At 46.3% G+C, this 24,672-nt stretch overlaps 1 protein-coding gene across 2 annotated transcripts in view; it reads left to right on the forward strand.

Annotated features, from left to right (window-relative positions):
- The window catches only part of LOC139375101 (diphthamine biosynthesis 6), an 88,260-nt gene that overhangs the window by 18,365 nt on the left and 45,223 nt on the right, over nucleotides 1–24,672 (forward strand). Inside the window, exons 4-10 of one of the 2 annotated variants that reach the window (XM_071116559.1) lie at nucleotides 9,886–9,959; nucleotides 10,816–10,934; nucleotides 20,295–20,356; nucleotides 20,615–20,709; nucleotides 20,801–20,894; nucleotides 22,976–23,117; nucleotides 23,405–23,527. In XM_071116559.1, the coding sequence (XP_070972660.1) occupies nucleotides 9,886–9,959; nucleotides 10,816–10,934; nucleotides 20,295–20,356; nucleotides 20,615–20,709; nucleotides 20,801–20,894; nucleotides 22,976–23,117; nucleotides 23,405–23,527 (709 nt within the window). The remainder of the gene's footprint in view (nucleotides 1–9,885; nucleotides 9,960–10,815; nucleotides 10,935–20,294; nucleotides 20,357–20,614; nucleotides 20,710–20,800; nucleotides 20,895–22,975; nucleotides 23,118–23,404; nucleotides 23,528–24,672) is intronic. The other variant, XM_071116560.1, reaches the window with a different exon arrangement.

Consider the following 24,672-nt stretch of genomic DNA (forward strand, 5'->3'; position numbering starts at 1 on the left):
GTTGTCGTAGCTAGATTTTCAGAATAAGCAGAATACCCATGTCAAAGTCTAATGTCCAATAACTCATTTTAACTGAATGTGTATTAATTGTATTGCTATACGTTTTGACAGTCACAATAGGTTTATTGCGTTATAATTCCAATAGTAGGATATCTTTCTGGGAAAATATGTGCTGTAATTTATAGTACCTTTATCGTATATTCTACCCACAGTCATAATGGGTAACACAATCCAAACATCCTTCAGCCAGATATCACTTCAAGTTTTTAGCAAACATATAGTTCATGATCCATCTCACTCTTTTTCAGGTATTATCCAAGTATAAAATATTTAGTTAAATATGTCAAGCAGCATGAAATCAGAGTTTTTATAGTGTCATGAAGACATGGAACACTTCTGCAATATCCGTCTCTGTAGATGTATGTATTCACACCCGCCTCACAATTATTCCCTCTGCCTGCTTTGCTTTCCCACAGCGGATGAGAAAGAATGTCTAGAATTTGCTCAATCCAAGTCGTTGAGTTTGTCCAGCGCAACGCTAGCCCCCTCTTATTCCTGGCAGTCTCGAAGATAGCTATAATGGTGGCAAAAGCAAAACGTCATTCAAAAAGAACTCTCTCCAGAGCTTTAAGGAAAGTTATTTTTTGCATACGGTCTAGAGTCAGAGCCGGAGAGTCTACATTTAAAAAAGAGGGTGTGAGAGTTTGCTCTTCTCAATGTCCAGAATGGATTGCTAAAGTGGCTATTATTGCCTTTTTGTGATAATTATATCTGTGACGAAGCTACGAGCCATGTAGTTAAAAGAAAGCCCACTTCATTGTTACTTGATGATTCAGGCCTCAGAGGGCCCACTTTTAATGTTATGTCTGCCTCTGGCTCCCTGAAGGACAGAGGGGAAAGGAGAGGCATTATACTGTGTTGTTTAATCAGGCCCTGCCAAGTTTACAGCTCAATGACCCAATCACATTGTCAACAGTTAGACACCCCTAAGAGACTGGCCTGTTCTCTACACACTTTTTCTCTTCCTCCCTCTTTCTCTCTCTCTCTTTCTCTCGTTCCATCTTTCTCTTTCTCTCTCTTCATCTTTCTCTCTCTCTCTCCCAAGCTTCGTTTGTCTCTTCAGGAACTGACATGTTTTTGAGGAAAAGGTTATCATGTCATTAGAAAACAGCCCTGCGGCCTACGTAGAGTAATAGGACAGTGCCTCCAGCCTCTTGGCTCTGTGCAGTGCTGCAATGTTATCAGTCTGGAGTAATTATTGTCACAGAACTCTGAATTTCCAGAGATTGAGTTGTATTCTACATTACATTTTACACTGACTATAGTGACTTGCTGTACTGTGTTTGGGCCCATTTCACAGTGCAATGACACTCAGTAGGCAGTAAAGAGTCCATCACACACATACCCTAGCCTATCCCTGTACTACCCTAGCCTATCCCTGTACTACCCTAGCCTATCCCTGTACTAAACTAGCCTATCCCTGTACTACCCTAGCCTATCCCTGTACTACCATAGCCTATCCCTGTACTACCCTAGCTTATCCCTGTACTACCCTAGCTTATCCCTGTACTACCCTATCCCTGTACTAACCTAGCCTATCCCTGTACTACCCTAGCCTGTCCCTGTACTACTCTAGCTTATCCCTGTACTACCCTAGCCTATCCCTGTACTACCCTATCCCTGTACTACCCTAGCCTATCCCTGTACTACCCTATCCCTGTACTACCCTATCCCTGTACTACCCTAGCCTATCCCTGTACTACCCTATCCCTGTACTACCCTATCCCTGTACTACCCTATCCCTGTACTACCCTAGCGTATCCCTGTACTACTCTAGCTTATCCCTGTACTACCCTAGCCTATCCCTGTACTACCCTATCCCTGTACTACCCTATCCCTGTACTACCCTAGCCTGTCCCTGTACTACCCTGGGTTATCCCTGTACTACCCTAGCTTATCCCTGTACTACCCTAGCTTATCCCTGTACTACCCTAGCTTATCCCTGTACTACCCTAGCCTATCCCTGTACTACCCTAGCCTATCCCTGTACTACCCTAGCTTATCCCTGTATTACACTAGCTTATCCCTGTACTACCCTAGCCTATCCCTGTACTACCCTAGCCTATCCCTGCACTACCCTAGCCTATCCCTGTACTACCCTAGCTTATCCCTGTACTACCCTATCCCTGTACTACCCTAGCCTATCCCTGTACTACCCTATCCCTGTACTACCCTATCCCTGTACTACCCTAGCCTATCCCTGTACTACCCTATCCCTGTACTACCCTATCCCTGTACTACCCTAGCGTATCCCTGTACTACTCTAGCTTATCCCTGTACTACCCTAGCCTATCCCTGTACTACCCTATCCCTGTACTACCCTATCCCTGTACTACCCTAGCCTGTCCCTGTACTACCCTGGGTTATCCCTGTACTACCCTAGCTTATCCCTGTACTACCCTAGCTTATCCCTGTACTACCCTAGCCTATCCCTGTACTACCCTAGCCTATCCCTGTACTACCCTAGCTTATCCCTGTATTACCCTAGCTTATCCCTGTACTACCCTAGCCTATCCCTGTACTACCCTATCCCTGCACTACCCTAGCCTATCCCTGTACTACCCTAGCTTATCCCTGTACTACCCTAGCCTATCCCTGTACTACCCTAGCCTATCCCTGTACTACCCAAGCCTATTCCTGTACTACCCTAGCTTATCCCTGTATTACCCTAGCCTATCCCTGTACTACCCTAGCCTATCCCTGTACTACCCTAGCCTATCCCTGTACTACCCTAGCTTATCCCTGTACTACCCTAGACTATCCCTGTACTACCCTAGACTATCCCTGTACTACCCTAGCCTATCCCTGTACTACCCTAGACTATCCCTGTACTACCCTAGCCTATCCCTGTACTACCCTAGCCTATCCCTGTACTACCCTAGCCTGTCCCTGTACTACCCTATCCCTATACTACCCTATCAATGTACTACCCTAGCCTGTCCATGTACTACCCTATCCCTGTACTACCCTAGCCTATCCCTGTACTACCCTATCCCTGTACTACCCTAGCCTGTCCCTGTACTACCCTGGGTTATCCCTGTACTACCCTAGCTTATCCCTGTACTACCCTAGCTTATCCCTGTACTACCCTAGCCTATCCCTGTACTACCCTAGCTTATCCCTGTACTACCCTAGCTTATCCCTGTACTACCCTAGCCTATCCCTGTACTACCATAGCCTGTCCCTGTACTACCCTAGCCTGTCCCTGTACTACCCTAGCATATCCCTGTACTACCCTATCCCTATACTACCCTATCCCTGTACTACCCTAGCCTGTCCCTGTACTCCCTGTACTACCCTAGCCTGTCCCTGTACTACCCTATCCCTGTACTACCCTAGCCTATCCCTGTACTACCCTAGCCTGTCCCTGTACTACCCTAGCTTATCCCTGTACTACCCTACCTTATCCCTGTACTACCCTAGCTTATCCCTGTACTACCCTAGCCTATCCCTGTACTACCCTAGCTTATCCCTGTACTACCCTAGCCTATCCCTGTACTACCCTAGCCTATCCCTGTACTACCCTAGCTTATCCCTGTACTCCCCTAGCTTATCCTTGTACTACCCTATTATCCCTGTGTACCCTAGCTTATCCCTGTACTGTCCTAGCTTATCCATGTAGTACCCTAGCCTATCCCTGTACTACCCTAGCCTATCCCTGTACTACCCTAGCCTATCCCTGTACTACCCTAGCTTATCCCTGTACTACCCTAGCTTATCCCTGTACTACCCTAGCCTATCCCTGTACTACCCTAGCTTATCCCTGTACTACCCTAGCCTATCCCTGTACTACCCTAGCCTGTCCCTGTAATACCCTAGCCTATCCCTGTACTACCCTAGCCTGTCACTGTACTACCCTAGCCTGTCCCTGTACTACCCTAGCCTGTCCCTGTACTACCCTAGCCTGTCCCTGTACTACCCTAGCCTATCCCTGTACTACCCTAGCCTATCCCTGTACTACCCTAGCTTATCCCTGTACTACCCTAGCCTGTCCCTGTACTACCTTAGCCTGTCCCTGTACTACCATAGCCTGTCCCTGTACTACCCTAGCCTATCCCTGTACTACCCTAGCCTGTCCCTGTACTACCCTAGACTATCCCTGTACTACCCTAGCCTATCCCTGTACTACCCTAGCCTGTCCCTGTACTACCCTAGCCTGTCCCTGTACTACCCTAGCCTGTCCCTGTACTACCCTATCCCTGTACTACCCTAGCCTATCCCTGTACTACCCTATCCCTGTACTACCTTATCCCTGTACTACCCTAACCTATCCCTGTACTACCCTAGCTTATCCCTGTACTACCTTAGCCTATCCCTGTACTACCCTAGCTTATCCCTGTACACCCTAGCTTATCCCTGTACTACCCTAGCTTATCCCTGTACTACCCTAGCTTATCCCTGTACTACCCTAGCCTATCCCTGTACTACCCTAGCCTATCCCTGTACTACCCTAGCTTATCCCTGTACTACCCTAGCCTGTCCCTGTACTACCCTAGCCTATCCCTGTACTACCCTAGCCTGTCCCTGTACTACCCTAGCCTATCCCTGTACTACCCTAGCCTATCCCTGTACTACCCTAGCCTATCCCTGTACTACCCTAGCTTATCCCTGTACTACCCTAGCCTGTCCCTGTACTACCTTAGCCTGTCCCTGTACTACCCTAGCCTGTCCCTGTACTACCCTAGCCTATCCCTGTACTACCCTAGCCTATCCCTGTACTACCCTAGCCTGTCCCTGTACTACCCTAGCCTGTCCCTGTACTACCCTAGCCTGTCCCTGTACTACCCTATCCCTGTACTACCCTAGCCTGTCTCTGTACTATCCTATCCCTGTACTACCTTATCCCTGTACTACCCTAGCTTATCCCTGTACTACCCTAGCCTGTCCCTGTACTACCCTAGCCTGTCCCTGTACTACCCTATCCCTGTACTACCCTAGCCTATCCCTGTACTACCCTAGCTTATCCCTGTACTACCCTAGCTTATCCCTGTACTACCCTAGCTTATCCCTGTACTACCCTAGCCCATCCCTGTACTACCCTAGCCTATCCCTGTACTACCCTAGCTTATCCCTGTACTACCCTAGCCTGTCCCTGTACTACCCTATCCCTGTACTACCCTAGCCTATCCCTGTACTACCCTAGCTTATCCCTGTACTACCCTAGCCTATCCCTGTACTACCCTAGCCGATCCCTGTACTACCCTATCCCTGTACTACCCTAGCCTGTCCCTGTACTACCCTAGCCTATCCCTGTACTACCCTAGCCTGTCCCTGTACTACCCTAGCTTATCCCTGTACTACCCTAGCCTATCCCTGTACTACCCTAGCTTATCCCTGTACTACCCTAGCTTATCCCTGTACTACCCTAGCCTATCCCTGTACTACCCTAGCCTATCCCTGTACTACCCTATCCCTGTACTACCCTAGCCTATCCCTGTACTACCCTAGCTTATCCCTGTACTACCCTAGCCTATCCCTGTACTACCCTAGCCTATCCCTGTACTATCCTATCCCTGTACTACCCTAGCCTGTCCCTGTTTGCCTGTGTGTGTTTATGTGTGCACCTCTCCCTCCTTGTCCCCTCGTTCTGCCCAGGGACTGCTGTGTGTGTGTGTATCTCTGTCCCAACACACACAGACAGTATATTATTTATCTGATTAGCTGACACATCTGTGTGGAGCTCTGTGCAGTGCGGCAGCTGAGCAGAGCAGCGTCAGGCCCAAGGCAGGGCATGGATTTCATTTTAAAAAGTATCAAAGGTTTACACGCCGCTCGCTTTAATCAGCATGTTTATCAGGCAGAGAGAAATTGCAGGAAGGACCACAGGGAGAAGGGGGGTTATCTTAAGGACCAGTAGCCTGGGAAATTGATAATGGCTACAAGGTAATTTACTGGCAACTTGTGCATCCCTCCACCGCGCCGCTGCCGAGGCCGGCCCCTCATTCTAATTACAGGCCATGTAATGCACTAATGAAGCTGCGGGGTGTGTGTGTGTGAGTCTGTGTGTGTGCTCTGTGCCAGTCTGGAGTGATTTCATGAGCTTGAGATTGAATACATCTCTGGGCTGTGGGTGGGTGGGTGGGGAGGCCAGTGCTTGAGATTGAATACGTCACTGGGCTGTAGGTGGGTGGGTGGGTGGGTGGGCGGGTGGGGAGGCCAGTGCTTGAGATTGAGTACGTCGCTGGGCTGTGTGTGGGTGGGTGGGTGGTGGGGAGGCCAGTGCTTGAGATTGAATACGTCACTGGGCTGTGTGTGGGTGGGTGGGTGGTGGGGAGGCCAGTGCTTGAGATTGAATACGTCACTGGGCTGTGTGTGGGTGGGTGGGTGGTGGGGAGGCCAGTGCTTGAGATTGAATACGTCACTGGGCTGTGTGTGGGTGGGTGGGTGGATGGGGAGGCCAGTGCTTGAGATTGAATACGTCACTGGGCTGTGTGTGGGTGGGTGGGTGGTGGGGAGGCCAGTGCTTGAGATTGAATACGTCACTGGGCTGTGTGTGGGTGGGTGGGTGGTGGGGAGGCCAATGCTTGAGATTGAATACGTCACTGGGGTGTGTGGGTGGGTGGGTGGTGGGGAGGCCAGTGCTTGAGATTGAATACGTCACTGGGCTGTGTGTGGGTGGGTGGGTGGATGGGGAGGCCAGTGCTTGAGATTGAATACATCACTGGGCTGTGTGTGGGTGGGTGGGTGGATGGGGAGGCCAGTGCTTGAGATTGAATACGTCACTGGGCTGTGTGTGGGTGGGTGGTGGGAGGCCAGTGCTTGAGATTGAATACGTCACTGGGCTGTGTGTGGGTGGGTGGGTGGTGGGGAGGCCAGTGCTTGAGATTGAATATGTCACTGGGCTGTGTGTGGGTGGGTGGGTGGATGGGGAGGCCAGTGCTTGAGATTGAATACGTCACTGGGCTGTGTGTGGGTGGGTGGGCTGTGTGTGGGTGGGTGGGTGGGTGGGCGGGTGGGGAGGCCAGTGCTTGAGATTGAATACGTCGCTGGGCTGTGTGTGGGTGGGTGGGTGGTGGGGAGGCCAGTGCTTGAGATTGAATACGTCACTGGGCTGTGTGTGGGTGGGTGGGTGGGTGGTGGGAGGCCAGTGCTTGAGATTGAATACGTCACTGGGCTGTGTGTGGGTGGGTGGGTGGGTGGTGGGAGGCCAGTGCTTGAGATTGAATACGTCACTGGGCTGTGTGTGGGTGTGTGGGTGGGTGGGTGGATGGGGAGGCCATTTCTTGAGATTGAATACGTCACTGGGCTGTGTGTGGGTGGGTGGTGGGAGGCCAGTGCTTGAGATTGAATACGTCACTGGGCTGTGTGTGGGTGGGTGGGTGGATGGGGAGGCCAGTGCTTGAGATTGAATACGTCACTGGGCTGTGTGTGGGTGGGTGGGTGGTGGGAGGCCAGTGCTTGAGATTGAATACGTCACTGGGCTGTGTGTGGGTGGGTGGGTGGGTGGTGGGAGGCCAGTGCTTGAGATTGAATACGTCACTGGGCTGTGTGGGTGGATGGGGAGGTCAGTGCTTGAGATTGAAAATGTTGCTGTGTGGGTGTGGGTGAGTGGGTGGGTGGGTGGGTGGAGAGGCCAGTGCTTGAGATTGAATATGTCGCTGGGCTGTGTGGGTAGGTGGGGAGGCCAGTACAGCCTCCCTCCATGGTCTGTGTGTGTGGCTATCTCCCAAGATGAATGTGATGTGAAAAAGTATCTGATTAATATTTGGCAGTGTGACAGACACATTAGTCCAATATGATGTATATTTTTCATATATTAAGTCAACAAGGTGATGCTGTGTTTTGGAGCTTGGTGTTGGTAGATGTGCAGTCTGTGGTGGGATATTAGGAGGCAGCTCTGTTTGCATTGACAGTCATTGAGGGTTGTCTGGAGGACAGCATGTCTGGAGGACAACATGTCTGGAGGACACTCCCTAACTACTAACTTTTGTTTTCCAGACTGGTCTCCCTGACTCACTCAGTAGCACAGTGAGTCCTTTTGCAAACTGACTAGCTTAATACTTAACTGGGTCAGTTCTGTCTGATGTGATGGGGTCTCACTGAAGAGTGTGTGTGAGTGCGTTCTCAGTTCTGTCTGATGTGATGGGGTCTCACTGAAGAGTGTGTGTGAGTGCGTTCTCAGTTCTGTCTGATGTGATGGGGTCTCACTGAAGAGTGTGTGTGAGTGCGTTCTCAGTTCTGTCTGATGTGATGGGGTCTCACTGAAGAGTGTGTGTGAGTGCGTTCTCAGTTCTGTCTGATGTGATGGGGTCTCACTGAAGAGTTTGTGTGAGTGCGTTCTCAGTTCTGTCTGATGTGATGGGGTCTCACTGAAGAGTGTGTGTGAGTGCGTTCTCAGTTCTGTCTGATGTGATGGGGTCTCACTGAAGAGTGTGTGTGAGTGCGTACTCAGTTCTGTCTGATGTGATGGGGTCTCACTGAAGAGTGTGTGTGTGAGTGCGTTCTCAGTTCTGTCTGATGTGATGGGGTCTCACTGAAGAGTGTGTGTGAGTGCGTGCTCAGTTCTGTCTGATGTGATGGGGTCTCACTGAAGAGTGTGTGTGAGTGCGTGCTCAGTTCTGTCTGATGTGATGGGGTCTCACTGAAGAGTGTGTGTGAGTGCGTGCTCAGTTCTGTCTGATGTGATGGGGTCTCACTGAAGAGTTTGTGTGAGTGCGTTCTCAGTTCTGTCTGATGTGATGGGGTCTCACTGAAGAGTGTGTGTGAGTGCGTTCTCAGTTCTGTCTGATGTGATGGGGTCTCACTGAAGAGTGTGTGTGAGTGCGTACTCAGTTCTGTCTGATGTGATGGGGTCTCACTGAAGAGTGTGTGTGAGTGCGTTCTCAGTTCTGTCTGATGTGATGGGGTCTCACTGAAGAGTGTGTGTGAGTGCGTGCTCAGTTCTGTCTGATGTGATGGGGTCTCACTGAAGAGTGTGTGTGAGTGCGTGCTCAGTTCTGTCTGATGTGATGGGGTCTCACTGAAGAGTGTGTGTGAGTGCGTGCTCAGTTCTGTCTGATGTGATGGGGTCTCACTGAAGAGTGTGTGTGAGTGCATACTCAGTTCTGTCTGATGTGATGGGGTCTCACTGAAGAGTGTGTGTGAGTGCGTGCTCAGTTCTGTCTGATGTGATGGGGTCTCACTGAAGAGTGTGTGTGAGTGCGTGCTCAGTTCTGTCTGATGTGATGGGGTCTCACTGAAGTGTGTGTGTGAGTGCGTGCTCAGTTCTTCCCTATGTAACGGTCTCTGACCTTGCAGTGTGGTTGGACAGTTCCATGTCCAGTTCACACAAAGTTACTGATAAGAAGCAGACTGGCTCTGCTGCTCCAGTGTTAGTGTTTTTCTTCTGATGCTCCGGCACCAGCCAGGCCCAGACAGCCAGGCCCAGACAGCCAGGCCCAGACAGGACGAGGAGTTCACCCCCCCTCACTAGGGGATGTGTGCAGGGCCAGGAAAGCCTTGATATGACCATCATGTAAACATCCCCACCTATCTGATGTAGGGAAAGAACACTGTTTTCTCAGTGTGTGTGTGTGTGTGTGTGTGTGTGTGTGTGTGTGTGTGTGTGTGTGTGTGCGCGTGTGCGTGTGCGCGTGTGTGTGAGTGAGTGCGCGTAGACATCGTTCTCTCATAGTGTCCTCTCTTTTTGTTCTTCAAGTGACATTTAGATGGTTATGTGACCTTTTGGCTCAATTAGATCATCACCAGACATCATCATGACTCTGTGACTTGTTGAAATAAACACTCATATGACGGAACAGGAAACCGTTGTGATGTGAGAGTTTAAAGTATATAACGTTTCCTAAAGGAAGATTTTCCTCCTCCTTCCCTCTCTTCTCTTCACAGGAAAAGGAGGATGTCGAGGCGGTGTCTGTAGGGGCCATTCTTTCAGACTACCAAAGAGTACGAGTGGAAAATGTGTAAGTAGAACAAGTGTGTACACACACACACAAACAAACAAACACACACACACACACACAACTACATGCCTGAGAGACACTGTATTCCAAACAAAGATGATGTACATCTGTTTACTCCATGATGTTCAGTCTAGCTGTATTTTTATGGTACAGTTGTATTACTAGAATGGCTTACTTACGTAATGGGAAACAATGTATTGTTATACACGACATCAGAAAGGACTATACAGTAGGACATTGGATACAGGGGAAAGGGTTTCTATGATAGTACCTTTGGGAGAGGCCTAGAATGGGCCTCTCTCTCGCTCTCCCTCTCTCTGTCACTGTGGTAAGGTACATTCCAGCACAAGCCTCTCTCATCTTGTGTTCCCAACACAACCACAGAGCTCTCAGCTTATGAACAAATCCTGCTGTCAGTCATGTATTGTTTCAGCCACTCACACACACTCGTTCCCTCACATACACACTCACACACCGCAGGCGTTCTCTGAGACAAAGACATGTACGCCCAAGAGTTTCGGCTCCAGTTACCGGCACACAGCCTATGTGAGTGTGTTGTGTATGCAAGTGTATGTGTGTGTGCGTGAGTGTGACACAGACAGTTATAGTGTAAAGGAGGTGCCATTTTAAGATAATTACCCCTCTTTAATTCCCCCTTTTTCTGCTGAATCTGTTGAACAAAGCCCCTAGCACCAGAGACGGCTCCGAGTGTGTTCCATCTGAGCCTTGGTGTGGCAGCCTGCCCGCAAAACTAGTGAAAGTGCCTGACGCACTTTGAAGGTGTTGTGATCCTGGTCATTTTTCATTCTGACCCACACCCTCCCTCCCTCCCTCCCTCCCTCACCTGTTCTCCCAGGTGTGTGCGACTGGGTCTGCAGCCCCTGGCCTACCTGTGGCGCCGTGACCAGGCAACCCTGCTCTCCGAGATGATATCATGTGACCTCCACGCCCTCCTCATCAAAGTGGCCGCCTTCGGTGTGTCTCTCTCCTTTTCTCGTTCTCTCTCTTTCTCTCTCTTTGATCAGGGCAGCGGGTGAGCAGTCCAACACCGCCCTTCTCTCATTGCCGGCTTAGTGCTCGCTCTTTTCTCAGTCCAAAAGGTACAGGTTAAGTAGGAGAGTTTGTTAGAGGGGAGTGAGGAGAGTGAGATTGAGAGCGGGGAGGGAACGGGAGGTGGAGGGTTTGTGTTACCAAAGAGAGAAAGAGAGAGTAATGTGCAATGTTCCAAATCATCAATCTGTGGTTTTTAGCAGCAATGTTGAGACTTGTGCCAGGGGGCAAGTGCAGCAGAGTGGAAAAGATTATGAATAGAAAGATAAGAATCAGAAGGGAGGAGGAGTGACGGGGGAGGGGGGGGTCTTGGCAGTTGAGCAACTGTACAGGTGATTGCACAGCGCATTAATGAAACCTGTCAATAACACCGCGCAGGCGTCCCTATTGTGGTGGGAGGCCAGTGTTGCTTACCTCACAACTTTTGCTTACCTCAAAACTTATGGGCCGTGAAGAGTAGATTAGAATCTAGTATATATCTCATTTAAGCTCCGGCACAACTGGAAAAGGTTAAAGTATCGTCACCTAGGTTTGTCTTCTTGGCCAGTGTTGAGCCTGGGGGACAGAAGGATTGGCTTGCAGAATAAGTGGAGAGAAAAGTGTTTTTTCTTTCTCTTCAGTGTGCTACCTGTATCTACTTGACAGTTGAGTTGGATCCCTTTGATAGTGAAAGTGATAAATTATAATTATGTGGCAAATGGTTATTTTTGACTTTGAAACTACTCTGGGTGATAGATCATTATGGAGACACTGTTTACATGCTCTTAAGTGCTTGTTGTCGCCTTCAGGAGCAATCAGTTGAAAGGGGTGCCAGCTAGACTGATGACCTAGTGAACTGAACGTTGTGACATGTTCAGGTTTCTAGATGTCTCTCAACACCATTGAAATGGTCACTGTTGGAATGTAGTTCCTCATTTACCTGCATTATTAGTCTTCGTATCTATGACTATTTCTCTTTTTTTTAAGTTTGAAGTGTTATTAGTCTTTTCCCCTGTTCAAACTTGAATCTTTCACTTTTTAAAGAGAGACTTGCAAGAATCCAATTCGGAGCCTGTTATAATTTTACTGGCAAGATCATTATGTTCTAGCATCTCCGTAAAGTAAACGTGTTATCATTATGTTCTCCAAGTGAAGTCCCTTTCTCTAGCTTTATCTAACACATGCTTTTGACTTGTGTATTCCACTTGGGTTACTTCTTCTCCCTTTGATGTCAATGATCACACTGTCCTTTCTTCCACCCTGTTTGAACGCAATGAACCTGGAGAATGTTAGAGGGGATAGTAATTATGCTAATGCAGGGCTTTTTAAAACAACGTCATCTTCATTTGGTCGCCGAGACAAAGCCTCTTTGTGTCTGGCCCAGGAATGCTGCTCTGCTGCATGCTGCTGCTCTCTGCTATCGCCCCAGCATCGCTAGTCCCTTCAAATTACCGCCCAAAGTCATTCACAGCCAGAGAAAACACCTCACCTTAAAAGCTTATGTCCCCCAGTGACCAGGCCACCGTACCGCCAAGCTTTCAACCCCTTCTGTTAACACATAGGCTACTCCTCTAAAAGAAAATTCCACACATTCATTTTGTGAGTGTGTGTTTGTTTGTGTGTATTTAGTGTTTTGGTTACAGGTAGAAGGGGAAGATGTTATCGTGGTCCCTGACTCCTCACCTGTCCCGAGGCAGGGGTAATTAGAAATGAGAGAATTTAATGGGGCCGTGAGCGCCTCAGGCCCTTTTAAGGCACCACTCAAATAATTGCAGCTTTGGTTCGAAGCAGGTCTGAGCAGCGAGGTGTGCTGTTTGGGGGGGTATTGGGTGACAGATGGGTGTACCTGAGGGGATGAGGTAGGGGGCGAGGGGGATTTGCCTTCGCAGACCTCAGGAAGAGATAATAACAGCTCTCTCAGGGTTAAAGGTCAAAGCCACATCTGAAATGACAGAGAATGCTGCGATGTTAGAGATGCTTTTGGTTCATCTGGCACTGTCTGCAAGATAGGTTTTTCTTTGGGGGGGATGAAGGGATAGATACTGGGTGGTAGTTTCAGTGTAATATTCCTTCATTGCCTACTTAGAGAGACAGGTGAAAAATGTATGGTAAACCGCATTTCCTACTGCTTTTGCTTTTTTGGGGGAAGGGTAGAGATTTTGAAGGTGACAAATCCCTATTGTCAAAAGACAGCTGTCCAAAAACTGGATGATCCTGTAAATGAATTCTCAGGAAGCGCTTATTTTCATACTGACGTTACTCTAATCCACAGTTGGAGAGAAAAGAGAGTAAGAACAGACAGAAAAAGATTATTGTCAGATTTCTGTCTCCTGATATCCTATGTAGTGAAGGCTATTGCATGTCTTAAGATATTGAGCACAGCAGAATATTATAAAGCCAAATAAAACGATTCTGTAAATGTGTATTGGATGATCATTAAGTTTTACCTGAGTTGGGTCCTCTATGTTTTCACATACAGCACAACCGCTCTCTTCTTTGCAAGTGATAATTGGCAATTCCAAATGCCACTATTAAATATTAATGTAATTAACTGATTGATTAGTGTTGGTGTGTGTGGGTGCACATGCAGGTTCAGCATTCTCTGCAGCAGCTAATTGCTCTGCAGCTTTAGCGATAATTGCCATTTTTGAAATCAGCGTTTCTCCGTCGGAAACCTTTTATCACATTGTGAGCTGAGCTCTACCCTTTGCGCTCGGCCTTCCTTTGTGTTATGAGAAAATTAAACATGGACCGATTTGCATTCACTGAAGACCATACTGTAGCTCCAGTTTAAAACCATAGACTCATTTAGTTATTTCAGAAGACCTAATGGTTGGTTGACAATTGTCTATTTGAAATGCGATGTTGTCTTGTCTACTGTCAAAAACACCAAACTTCTTTGAAGGCAGAGGAATAGATATGTTTTCTCCTGAAAGTCAAGTCAGCTTCCATTGTCCTTTCAATGGCCGGGACCAAATTAGCCTTGAAAAGCAAGCAGTGCTATAATTTGCTGTTGACATTTGATGTACCACTGACAGTAAAGCATTGTGATGAATACAATTAAAGCAACTTTAACACAGTGACAGTAAACCCTAAACCGTCAGCCTCAGGTTGCACCGTTTAACCTTGACTCGGGTCACAGACCCCCACCTACCCCTCCTTTCCTCCATCACGTTGGGATGGAAAGTTGCTAACAACAGAAAGACAAAAGAACGTGGAGGATTAGTCATTTAGGCTTGACATGCCAAGTAACAAGACTCCTTTTTTTACCTGTCTATTGGCTCATGTGACCTGACCTTGTGGGGCCAGTTCAGTCATATAAATCTCTCAACAATGTTATGAGTTTAGTGTAAGGTTCAATGATCAACTGTTTTGGCCCAGCTTGCCACAATGAACTGAAACAGCAGTATTTGATATAAAATCAAATCAAACTTTATTTGTCACATGAGCCGAATACAACAGGTTTAGACCTTACCGTGAAATGCTTACTTACATGCCCTTAACCAACAGTGCCGTTCAAGTAGAGTTAAGAAAATATATACCAAATAAACTAAAGTTAAAAAAATCCTAAAAAGTAACACAACATAACAATAATGAGGCTATATACAGGGGGTACCAGTACAGAGTCAGTGTGTGGGGGTACAGGTTAGTTGAGGTCATTTGTACATGTAAGTAGGGGGGAAGTGACTATGCATAGATAATAAACAGCTTGTAGCAGCAGTGTACAAAACAAATGGGGGGAGTCAATGTAAATAGTCAATTTTGCTGCTAGAATGGATACGGACCGACTCTTTTCTCTGTATATATCAATTATCTTGGCCAGGTCGCAGTTGCAAATGAGAACTTGTTCTCAACTAGCCTACCTGGTTAAATAAAGGTGAAATAAAAATAAAAAAAACATCAAGAGTCAATGGCACCTATTGGAGTCAAACAATGCAAAAGGAAAGATGGAATTCCATTCTGTATCATTGATACCTCCTCTTTATTGTCAGTTAGTGTCTTTTCCTAAAAGTCAGGGACAACATCTGTGTAAACCTTGCAATATACATTGGATAAGGTTTTAATTGCCCACAATATCTTTTCATTTAAATTTGTTGGATATAACAGATTCCGTCGTGAGGTGGGTGCTACTCTATTCACCCTGCCTATTATTCCTCTCAGAGACATTGAATTTCAGATAAGAGCTTGGACGCATTTCACATATAACCTCAATCTTATCATCTTTTGTTTGTGGCAGCATCCCTCCCTCTCTACTCCCTTCCTTTCTCTTTCTCTCTCCCCCTGTAAGATGAGGTGATACTGAACAGCTATTGTTTTCACTAAGGTCTTTGAGAGCGTTGTTCAAAGGCTTGACGCGGCTCACCTTCTAGCGGGAGATGCTTATTTCATGCATTTAAAAGCTAAAATGTTTCACATCCTGAATCCAATTTTCTCTCCCTTTTCTCTCTGAAGGCAGGGATTAAAGCCAAGCTGTCAGTCGGCAGACATGCCAGATCCTAAGACGGCTGCGATATTCGGCTCTGGCATTGGCCGTATCTAGAATCTCTCTCCCAGGTTTTAATTTGGCATTAGGTGCAATGTAGCACTGCCAAGGACAGTGAGCAGGAGAACACAACTAGTTTAAATTAAGAAGGTAACTCATGCTGGAGGTTTACATTAATCATTTGATGAAGGGTGCTTAGGCTTTTGCCAGTGGGTAAAAAGTATACACAAGGTTTTGCTGTTGAAATAATTGGCTCTGACTATATACAGCGGGGCAAAAAAGTATTTAGTCAGCCACCAATTGTGCAAGTTCTCCCACTTAAAAAGATGAGAGAGGCCTGTAATTTTCATCATAGGTACACTTCAACTATGACAGACAAAATGAGGGAAAAAAATCCAGAAAATCACATTGTAGGATTTTTAATTATTTTATTTGCAAATTATGGTGGAAAATAAGTATTTGGTCACCTACAAACAAGCAAGATTTCTGGCTCTCACAGACCTGTAACTTATTCTTTAAGAGGCTCCTCTGTCCTCCACTCGTTACCTGTATTAATGGCACCTGTTTGAACTTGTTATCAGTATAAAAGACACCTGTCCACAACCTCAAACAGTCACACTCCAAACTCCACTATGGCCAAGACCAAAGAGCTGTCAATGGACACCAGAAACAAAATTGTAGACCTGCACCAGGCTGGGAAGACTGAATCTGCAATAGGTAAGCAGCTTGGTTTGAAGAAATCAACTGTGAGAGTAATTATTAGGAAATGGAAGACATACAAGACCACTGATAATCTCCCTCTATCTGGGGCTCCACGCAAGATCTCACCCCGTGGGATCAAAATAATCACAAGAACTGTGAGCAAAAATCCCAGAACCACACGGGAGGACCTAGTGAATGACCTGCAGAGAGCTGGGACCAAAGTAACAAAGCCTACCATTAGTAACACACTACACCGCCAGGGACTCAAATCCTGCAGTGCCAGACGTGTCCCCCTGCTTAAGCCAGTACATGTCCAGGCCCGTCTTAAGTTTGCTAGAGAGCATTTGGATGATCCAGAAGAAGATTGGGAGAATGTCATATGGTCAGATGAAACCAAAATATAACTTTTTGGTAAAAACTCAACTCGTCGTGTTTGGAGGACAAAGAATGCTGAGTTGCATCCAAAGAACACCATACCTACTGTGAAGCATGGGGGTGGAAACATCATGCTTTGGGGCTGTTTTTCTGCAAAGGGACCAGGACGACTGATCCGTGTAAAGGAATGAATGAATGGGGCCATGTATCGTGAGATTTTGAGTGAAAACCTCCTTCCATCAGCAAGGGCATTGAAGATGAAACGTGGCTGGGTCTTTCAGCATGACAATGATCCCAAACACACCGCCCGGGCAACGAAGGAGTGGCTTCGTAAGAAGCATTTCAAGGTCCTAGAGTGGCCTAGCCAGTCTCCAGATCTCAACCCCATAGAAAATCTTTGCAGGGAGTTGAAAGTCCGTGTTGCCCAGCAACAGCCCCAAAACATCCCTGCTCTAGAGGAGATCTGCATGGAGGAATGGGCCAAAATACCAGCAACAGTGTGTGAAAAACTTGTGAAGACTTACAGAAAATGTTTGACCTCTGTCATTGCCAACAAAGGGTATATAACAAAGTATTGAGATAAACTTCTGTTATTGACCAAATACTTATTTTCCACCATCATTTGCAAATAAATTCATAAAAAATCCTACAATGTGATTTTCTGGATTTTTTTTTCTCATTTTGTCTGTCATAGTTGAAGTGTACCTATGATGAAAATTACAGGCCTCTCTCATCTTTTTAAGTGGGAGAACTTGCACAATTGGTGGCTGACTAAATACTTTTTTGCCCCACTGTAGGTCTAAGAGAGACCCACAAGCAGAGTTCAGTAAAGAGTGAGAACCCCCTTTCTGTTAACACTGCCTTTTTTTTCAAACATTTTGTTTCAAAGATCAGTTTATTATGCATCATTTCAAAAGTTTTTGTTGTAGTAGTCTAATAAGCAGGTAGTAATGGATATGATAGTGTCCTTTCCATACTATTTTTTGTGTACAGCATAACCATCAATACATTTACAGAACACACATTTTTATACAGCATTTGCAAATTTTTACATGTCACTATGATAGTCTTGAGTATATTACTGACGTCATTGTTCAAATAGGGCAAAACCGCTCTTTTTCCACACTAATTTCAAGCTTTGGCAGAGTGATTTTGTGAACACTGTACCCCTTAAAACGCGTTTCCTCATTACTCCACTCTCTGCTTTGAAAAGTTCACTGAATTTAATTGCGGTTTTATAGGATAATACGGGATAAAAAGCCTTTTAAGGGCCAGCTATTCCTTTTGTCTCCCAGGAAAGCTTCCCTCTCTTAAAGTGTGGCCAACCTGTCTCTGGCGGCAGACAAATGGCAGCTTCTAGTGGGCTTATTTGGGTTTAATGTGGCATAATGAGGTTATGTAATTGGGTTTAGGTCAGGTTGTAAAACAGGTTGAGAGGAGATGGGGATGTGAAGACCATGTAAATGAGTGCAGTGTTAAGATTGCTGGATGAAGCTAACAGTAACAATGTGGTGGGCTGGGCTCACAGTACGTAGCCACTGAGTGACACTCACAAAACGTGTCCAGTATTCAGTTAGGCCTATCTTATGGTTCAGCAAGTAGAAGATAAACAGATTTCTGTTGCCATTATTCATTCACTGGGGGAATTTCATAAATGAACTACTTTTATGTCATTGGAAGATTGGCATCACAAGTCTGAATAGTTATATCCTGTATGGTATATTATCACGCATTCCTGTCACGCACATCCCTAAGCGCTTGCCACCTCCCTCCCTGTAAATATCAAATCATGTATCATATATTATTTAAGGCTAGGCAAAGTTAATGAACACATTAAAAAAGCGACATCCTCTCAGCAATTTGAAGCCAATCATTAAAATTTGTTAAAAGGCATGACTAATTAAAAAGGATATTTAAATGGGATTGAATTTTAATGCTTTTTCTCTTATTACCTTTGTGCGGGGTTAAGATGAGAGGGTGACGAGATTAGATATTCTCATACTAATTAAGGCCACAGCTCCCCTGGGTGGAGAACAAGGGCCTGGCTCATTCTCTCCTTCCATCCCTCCCCCCTGGTCTTCCCTCGCTCCTTCACATCGCCAGACCATTGGAGGCTTGGGAGGCCTAGTTGAGGCTTAACTTGAAACCCACTTTGGGATGCTGCATTGCCCCTCCCCAGAGCTACCGTGGAATCGAACCTTGACCTTTTTGAGGTTGTCCGGACAGAAAGAGAATATAGTTTCTCATGTTATGATTAACTTTTGCTTTCTAATTGCATAGAATCTTGTAAATGAGCAGGATTAAATACATTTGAATAGGATAATGAATGTTTTGAGGTTTTGATAACCAAATATATCGGAACAGAATACTACATGTTTGTTAATGTGTCAGACTGTGTATGAAAAGCCACACTGAGAAGACATTGGATATGGGTGAAACGAAGTGAGCCACCAAAAAGCCTCTCAGTCACATGAAGCTGAACATAGCCTTGCTAGTCTTGTCTATGGTAGTCTCCATGGCTATAGAATCAGTTAGGCTAGCTAGATTGGATTGGCTGAGGCTCTAGCATGAACAGGAAACCACATTAGGATCATTTATATGAAGCGTCCTTGGTCACGGTGTTCACCTGGTTTCACCTTTACTCCCGTCTGATGTTTAGCTGTTTGTCTCTGTTGTGTCTGCTGAGTTACATGCTGTCTCATTGGCTGTTTGAGGTTAAGAGCAAGTAGGGTCACCTGGGGTGATACCATAAGTAGCTTGTTTGTTTACTTGAGGATCAGAGTTGTTTGTTCTCAGGAGATATCGTGTGGCCTCATCAGCCTCCTCATCAAAGAGCTAAAGGTCGGAAAGGAGGCTTCATCAGGAACAGGTGTCAGAAAAAGTTTGACAGGTGGACGCAGGATTTTGTGTCACACAGAGAATAAAACCATAGACACTTAGGTAGAGTTGAACACAGACTGTTAGTGCCCTTAATGCACAAGTACTGCAATTGACATGCTAAGCCATTAATACGGCCATGGTGGCTATTATTGGCTAACGTTGGGACCTCTAAGAATTGAGTGACATTCAAAGGTGGGGTCTTTTTGTTCTCTAAGCTTTGATCTGAAGTAAAATGAGGACGAAGAGACTGAAGTAAGAGGTAATGGGGTTCTTGGAATGTGGCACTGGTGGGTACTGGCTGGGTGAACAGACACAGCACTCTTCCTCCTGTTTTTCTCTCTGCTGCCCCACACAAAGCTGAGGGCCTGTGAGTCAGTTCCATGCACCGTGTAAGAGGAAGGAGAGTGGGAAGGCAAATAAACAGGATCTCTCTCTCCCTTTCTCTCCCTCTCTCAGAGTTTAGGTTATCAAAGGGAACCAGATGAGGGGTGCTTCTCTCTTTTCGCCCCGCTGAGACTGAAAACTGTTACCCTTACCCTGAGAGATCTGTGTACACTACTTGCAAAGTCAAATAAATAGATCCAGTGTGGAGGTTTACGTGTGTGTCTGTGTGACTGCCCGTAAAGCATCAGCGCCTGTCATCTTCAATCACTGTTCTCTGTCCCTGATCAGGCCTCCCTCTCTCTCTTCTCTCTGTGTGTGTGTGTGTGTGTGTGTGTGTGTGTGTGTGTGTGTGTGTGTGTGTGTGTGTGTGTGTGTGTGTGTGTGTGTGTGTGTGTGTGTGTGTGTGTGTGTGTGTGTGTGTGTGTGTGTGTGTGTGTGTGTGTGTGTGTGTGTGTGTGTGTGGCGCACGCTCGCATGTGCAGGGCTGGATCCTGAGAAACACTTGGGGAAACCTCTGGCTGACATGGAGCCCTATCTAACTCAGGTCAGAGCATTACCTCACCAAGCTGGATCTGGCTTTGTTATATACTTATGTCACCTTGAATGAACTCACTAAAGAGTGGTCTGCTTTCAAACTGTTACTGCTTTCTTAGCAGCATTGAGTTTAATCTAAAGACTCAATATATGACCAACAGTGAAGTTTTGGCTAGTGTTTCAAACATTTAGATTTAGAGTAAAGTGATGGCTTTTAGGCTGGATCTTAAAATTAAATGATTATGAACATGTTGTTTTTGTTGGACAGCTTTCTGAGAAGTATGGAGTCCATGTCTGTGGAGAAGGGGGCGAGTACGAGACATTTACTCTCGATTGTCCTCTGTTCAAGAAGAGACTTGTTATGTAAGTCCAGCATTGAAAGTTGTATCTTTCTTGAAATGAATGTACAGACAAGAAAGTATATACTAATAATAGTTTTTTCATCTTTCTGCAGTGATGCTATGGAGACAGTGATCCACTCTGCAGATGCCTTTGCTCCGGTTGGCTACCTGCACTTCAGCATGATGCACACAGAGGACAAGGTGAATGTAAGTCTTCCTTCTTGTGTCGGCGTTTAGTTGTTTCAGTTGAAGATGTAAATGCAATTCAATGTTTTACTTTATAATATTAAGGATATTAACATAAACACATTTGTCTTGCCCACCATTAATACAGAAGTCACTCATAAACAAAATAAATAGAATCGAACAGTCCCTAATAGTTGCTTTTTTGATACGTGATAAGGATGGGAAGCACTGTGGGGCAGGGGAGAGATCAGCCTCTAGAGGGTCTCCCTCCCATCTCTCCACCGCTCTCTCCTCTGGCCCCACATGGCCTACTTTGACATCTGCAATATTCACTCCTGCCTGAAACTAGGCCTGGCTTAATAAACATGTCTGCTCAAATGAAGGCATTTAGGATTCCGGTAGCTGGTTAAGCGAACACGGTGGGGGGATAGAGGGATGGGGGGATGGAGCGGAGTAAGCAATGGTAGAGGTGAGTTAAGGTGGGGGGATAAAGTCATAGGGATAATGCCCTGGCTTTTTGCACATTGACTGTATGTACCCATGCAACACATTGGATTGACTCATGTCACTTTTCACCTTGCAACGTTGTTCTCGTTGGTTTCCTTCTGGCTGCATCTGGTCTGGTAGGGTAGAAGAGGACTAAGAAGTGTATGTATCCTTAGATTTGGTCAACCTAGGTCTACACAGTTAACTATGATGTCAGATAAGGTTGTGTGTAACACAACAGCCCCTCCGTTGAACAGTATTACAGTGGTCTGGTCTGGTCGCCACTAATTATCTTAGCGGATTGGAGCCTACAACCAGTGACTAAGAGAAAGGCGAGAAACTAAATAAAAGCAACAAGCTTAGTAAACAACAGCATCTTTGTCAGTTACTCTATGCATTGTATTTGTAATAAAGAAAACCATTAAAGAATGGTGAGCGAAAGAACCAACTTGGAACAAAGAGGATGAGAGTTTTATCTCGTAGAGGAGAGGAGCTGTACGAGCTGCATTAATCTGTGTGTATGTTTGTGTGTGAGGGGGAACACCGGGGGTTCACAGGGGATCACAGGGGTCACAGGGGTCACACGGGTGGGAGCGGGCCCTAGCAGGCCAGTGCTCCAGGGTATGGTTTTTGTGTGTGTTTGTGTGTGTTATTATGGACAGAAATCATACCCTTCAACCCCGGTGACCCTCCAGCTTCCATCCTCCTACAGCTATGTATTTTCTACCCCCCCCCCCCCCACACACACACACACACACACACACACAACCCCCCCGGTCGCTGTTTGAGGGAAGAGCAGGGAGATTCCCTGGGCCTGGGACTCAGGGGAGAGGAGAACCTGCCCTCATGCTGCAGTCCAAAGCTCTTTCCATCAGGGTGACAGATCAGCCCTGACACCAGCACTAGAGGACTAGAGGAGACGGCACTGGGGCGGGCGGTGGGCAACACAGGGGGTGGGGACATCACGGCCCTCCATCATTTGCCCCTCAGTTTTCCCTCCCTGTGTAGGCAGCAACCGAGAGGGGCTGCAGTATAATTAATTTGATTATCATATGGCCAAATGCAGCTGACAGCAGGAAGGTGGGGGTGAAGGGGGAGGGGGGATTAGTTGCTAAGAACATTTGAAATATGTATTTAAATGTTTTACGCCCTGGTGGAATTTGGCAGGTAAATATGTACGCCGTTGAGAATGCTAATGTTTGTTTTTTTAATTTAAGAAGAGGGTATGGAGGCAAAGTTGTAAATAAACAAATGAATAAAACACCAGTGTGGTGAAACCCAAAGCATGTCAAAGCAAAGCTAGGAGTCAAGAAGAGTGACAGCCGGCATGATTGAATTTACAGTATCAGAAAATCCATCCGCCTGCCGCCCCTCCCTGCTTGGTGTAATTCATGAATAGTTAGCATGTTGTTTCATATTCATTCACCTTGAAGTTATTTGTGGCTAGGCCCTCGTCAGAAACATAGTGACATACATAGCCTAGCCTGTGTAGTGGCGGCTTATTGAAAAAACAAATTGTGCTCTGTTTGGTTGTTTGCGCTGGTTGTGTGTAGTTATGTGATTTTGGGGCTGTGTCTGTTTGGCTTGATGTATCCCCTGCTGGTGTTTTACTGCAGGGCCCGGTGGCGAGTGCTTTGCCCCTCGGTAGTTGTCCTTGCCAGAGTGTCATTGAAAAGATGACTGAGGAGGCTGATCAAGCTGAAGACATCCAGGAAGAATTTACATCAAATGGCGACCTTAGTTGTCATCGGGGCCGTGGTGAGGCGTGCGTGTGTGTGTGTGTGTGTGTGTGTGTGCGTGTGCGTGTGTGTGTGTGCGTGCTCTGTGTCATGTGACCAGTGTCATTATCCTAGCTCTTTTGAGTGATCACTTGACAAGAGCTGTCGTTCTAAGAGCATACATTTATGACGGTTTAGGAATGACATGTTTTATTACGGTCCATACTGTCCATAATTCTGAATGAAGTATTACTTAGCTGTCGTATACATATGATTTTGCTGTTAAAAATACTCTTCATATCTTCCAAAACATATCTCTCCCTCCAGACTTCCCGTCCTGCTCACCTAAAAGCTCCAGGGGCTACCAGTGGATCTCAGGCATCACCGGGCTTCACAGCCCAGACCCAGGGATCCAGAGTCAGACCAATACAGCATTCACTCTGCTACAAGGTGCAGTTCAGTACAGCAAAACAGGGGGGAAGTATACTGACTGCAAACTAGTTTGTAACTCTGATGCTGCAAACTAGTGCATCACAAGTTCAAAAAACAGACTTGTAAAACGTTCCCAAGCCTACTTGAAAATTCTTTAGGTTCTCAGGAGCTCTAGTGATAAGTCACACACTCAGACTAATGCCCTAACCCTAAATAATCTATGTTCGCTTCAATCAAATAAACATTTAGAACTATTGAGGGAAGAGAAGGTTCGGGACTGCTTTTACTAGAGGTGATATCAGGAATATAGAATGTATTAAGTGGTTGGTGCTTGGGATATTGGAGTGGTTGGTGCTTGGGATATTGGAGTGGTTGGTGCTTGGGATATTGGAGTGGTTGGTGCTTGGGATATTGGAGTGGTTGGTGCTTGGGATATTGGAGTGGTTGGTGCTGGGGATATTGGAGTGATTGGTGCTTAGGATATTGGAGTGGTTATTGCTTGGGATATTGGAGTGGTTGGTGCTTGGGATATTGGAGTGGTTGGTGCTTGGGATTTGGGGTGGTTGGTGCTTGGGATATTGGAGTGGTGGACAGTGCTCTGTAACCCCTTTGCGAGGTTTAACCCTCAAACCAGACAATTGAGAAAACAAAGGGGGAAAACTCCTTTGTTCCCAGGACACCTTTTTTTCTCCTTGTTGTGTTAGCAAAATGCACTTGAAGAGGTGCGGCAGGCTGGGCCTGAGCAAAAAGCAGGGGAGCGATCAGCTCTGTATTCACAAATGCCCTTTTTAAGTTTGGGAGGCAAAGCGTTAAAGAGGCCCACGTGTCAGCTGCTTTGTCCATCACAGGGACGGAATGGACAGACGCTTTAAATGAACCCAGAGCGGAGCTCCTCTTCAAACAGACACTCATTCTCACACACTTACACAGGCACGCTGTGTGGGTTAGCTCTTTTTCGCCCTGCAGAACTTTTTCTAAAAGTGCACACTTTAATAGTGCATCTGAATTGGGGGGGGGAGAAAAAGGGTAGAAAGATGAAAAGCATATTTAATCGTGGTATGCGGCTGAACAGCCTTCAGAGCGCAGAGACAATATTAAAGGAGTTAATATTTAATGGAGAACCTCTTTGTATGAGGGTGAAGTGTGTGAAGTACTCTGAGATG

Source organism: Oncorhynchus clarkii, chromosome 19, assembly GCF_045791955.1.
Source record: "Oncorhynchus clarkii lewisi isolate Uvic-CL-2024 chromosome 19, UVic_Ocla_1.0, whole genome shotgun sequence".
In the NCBI taxonomy this organism is placed as follows: domain Eukaryota; kingdom Metazoa; phylum Chordata; class Actinopteri; order Salmoniformes; family Salmonidae; genus Oncorhynchus; species Oncorhynchus clarkii.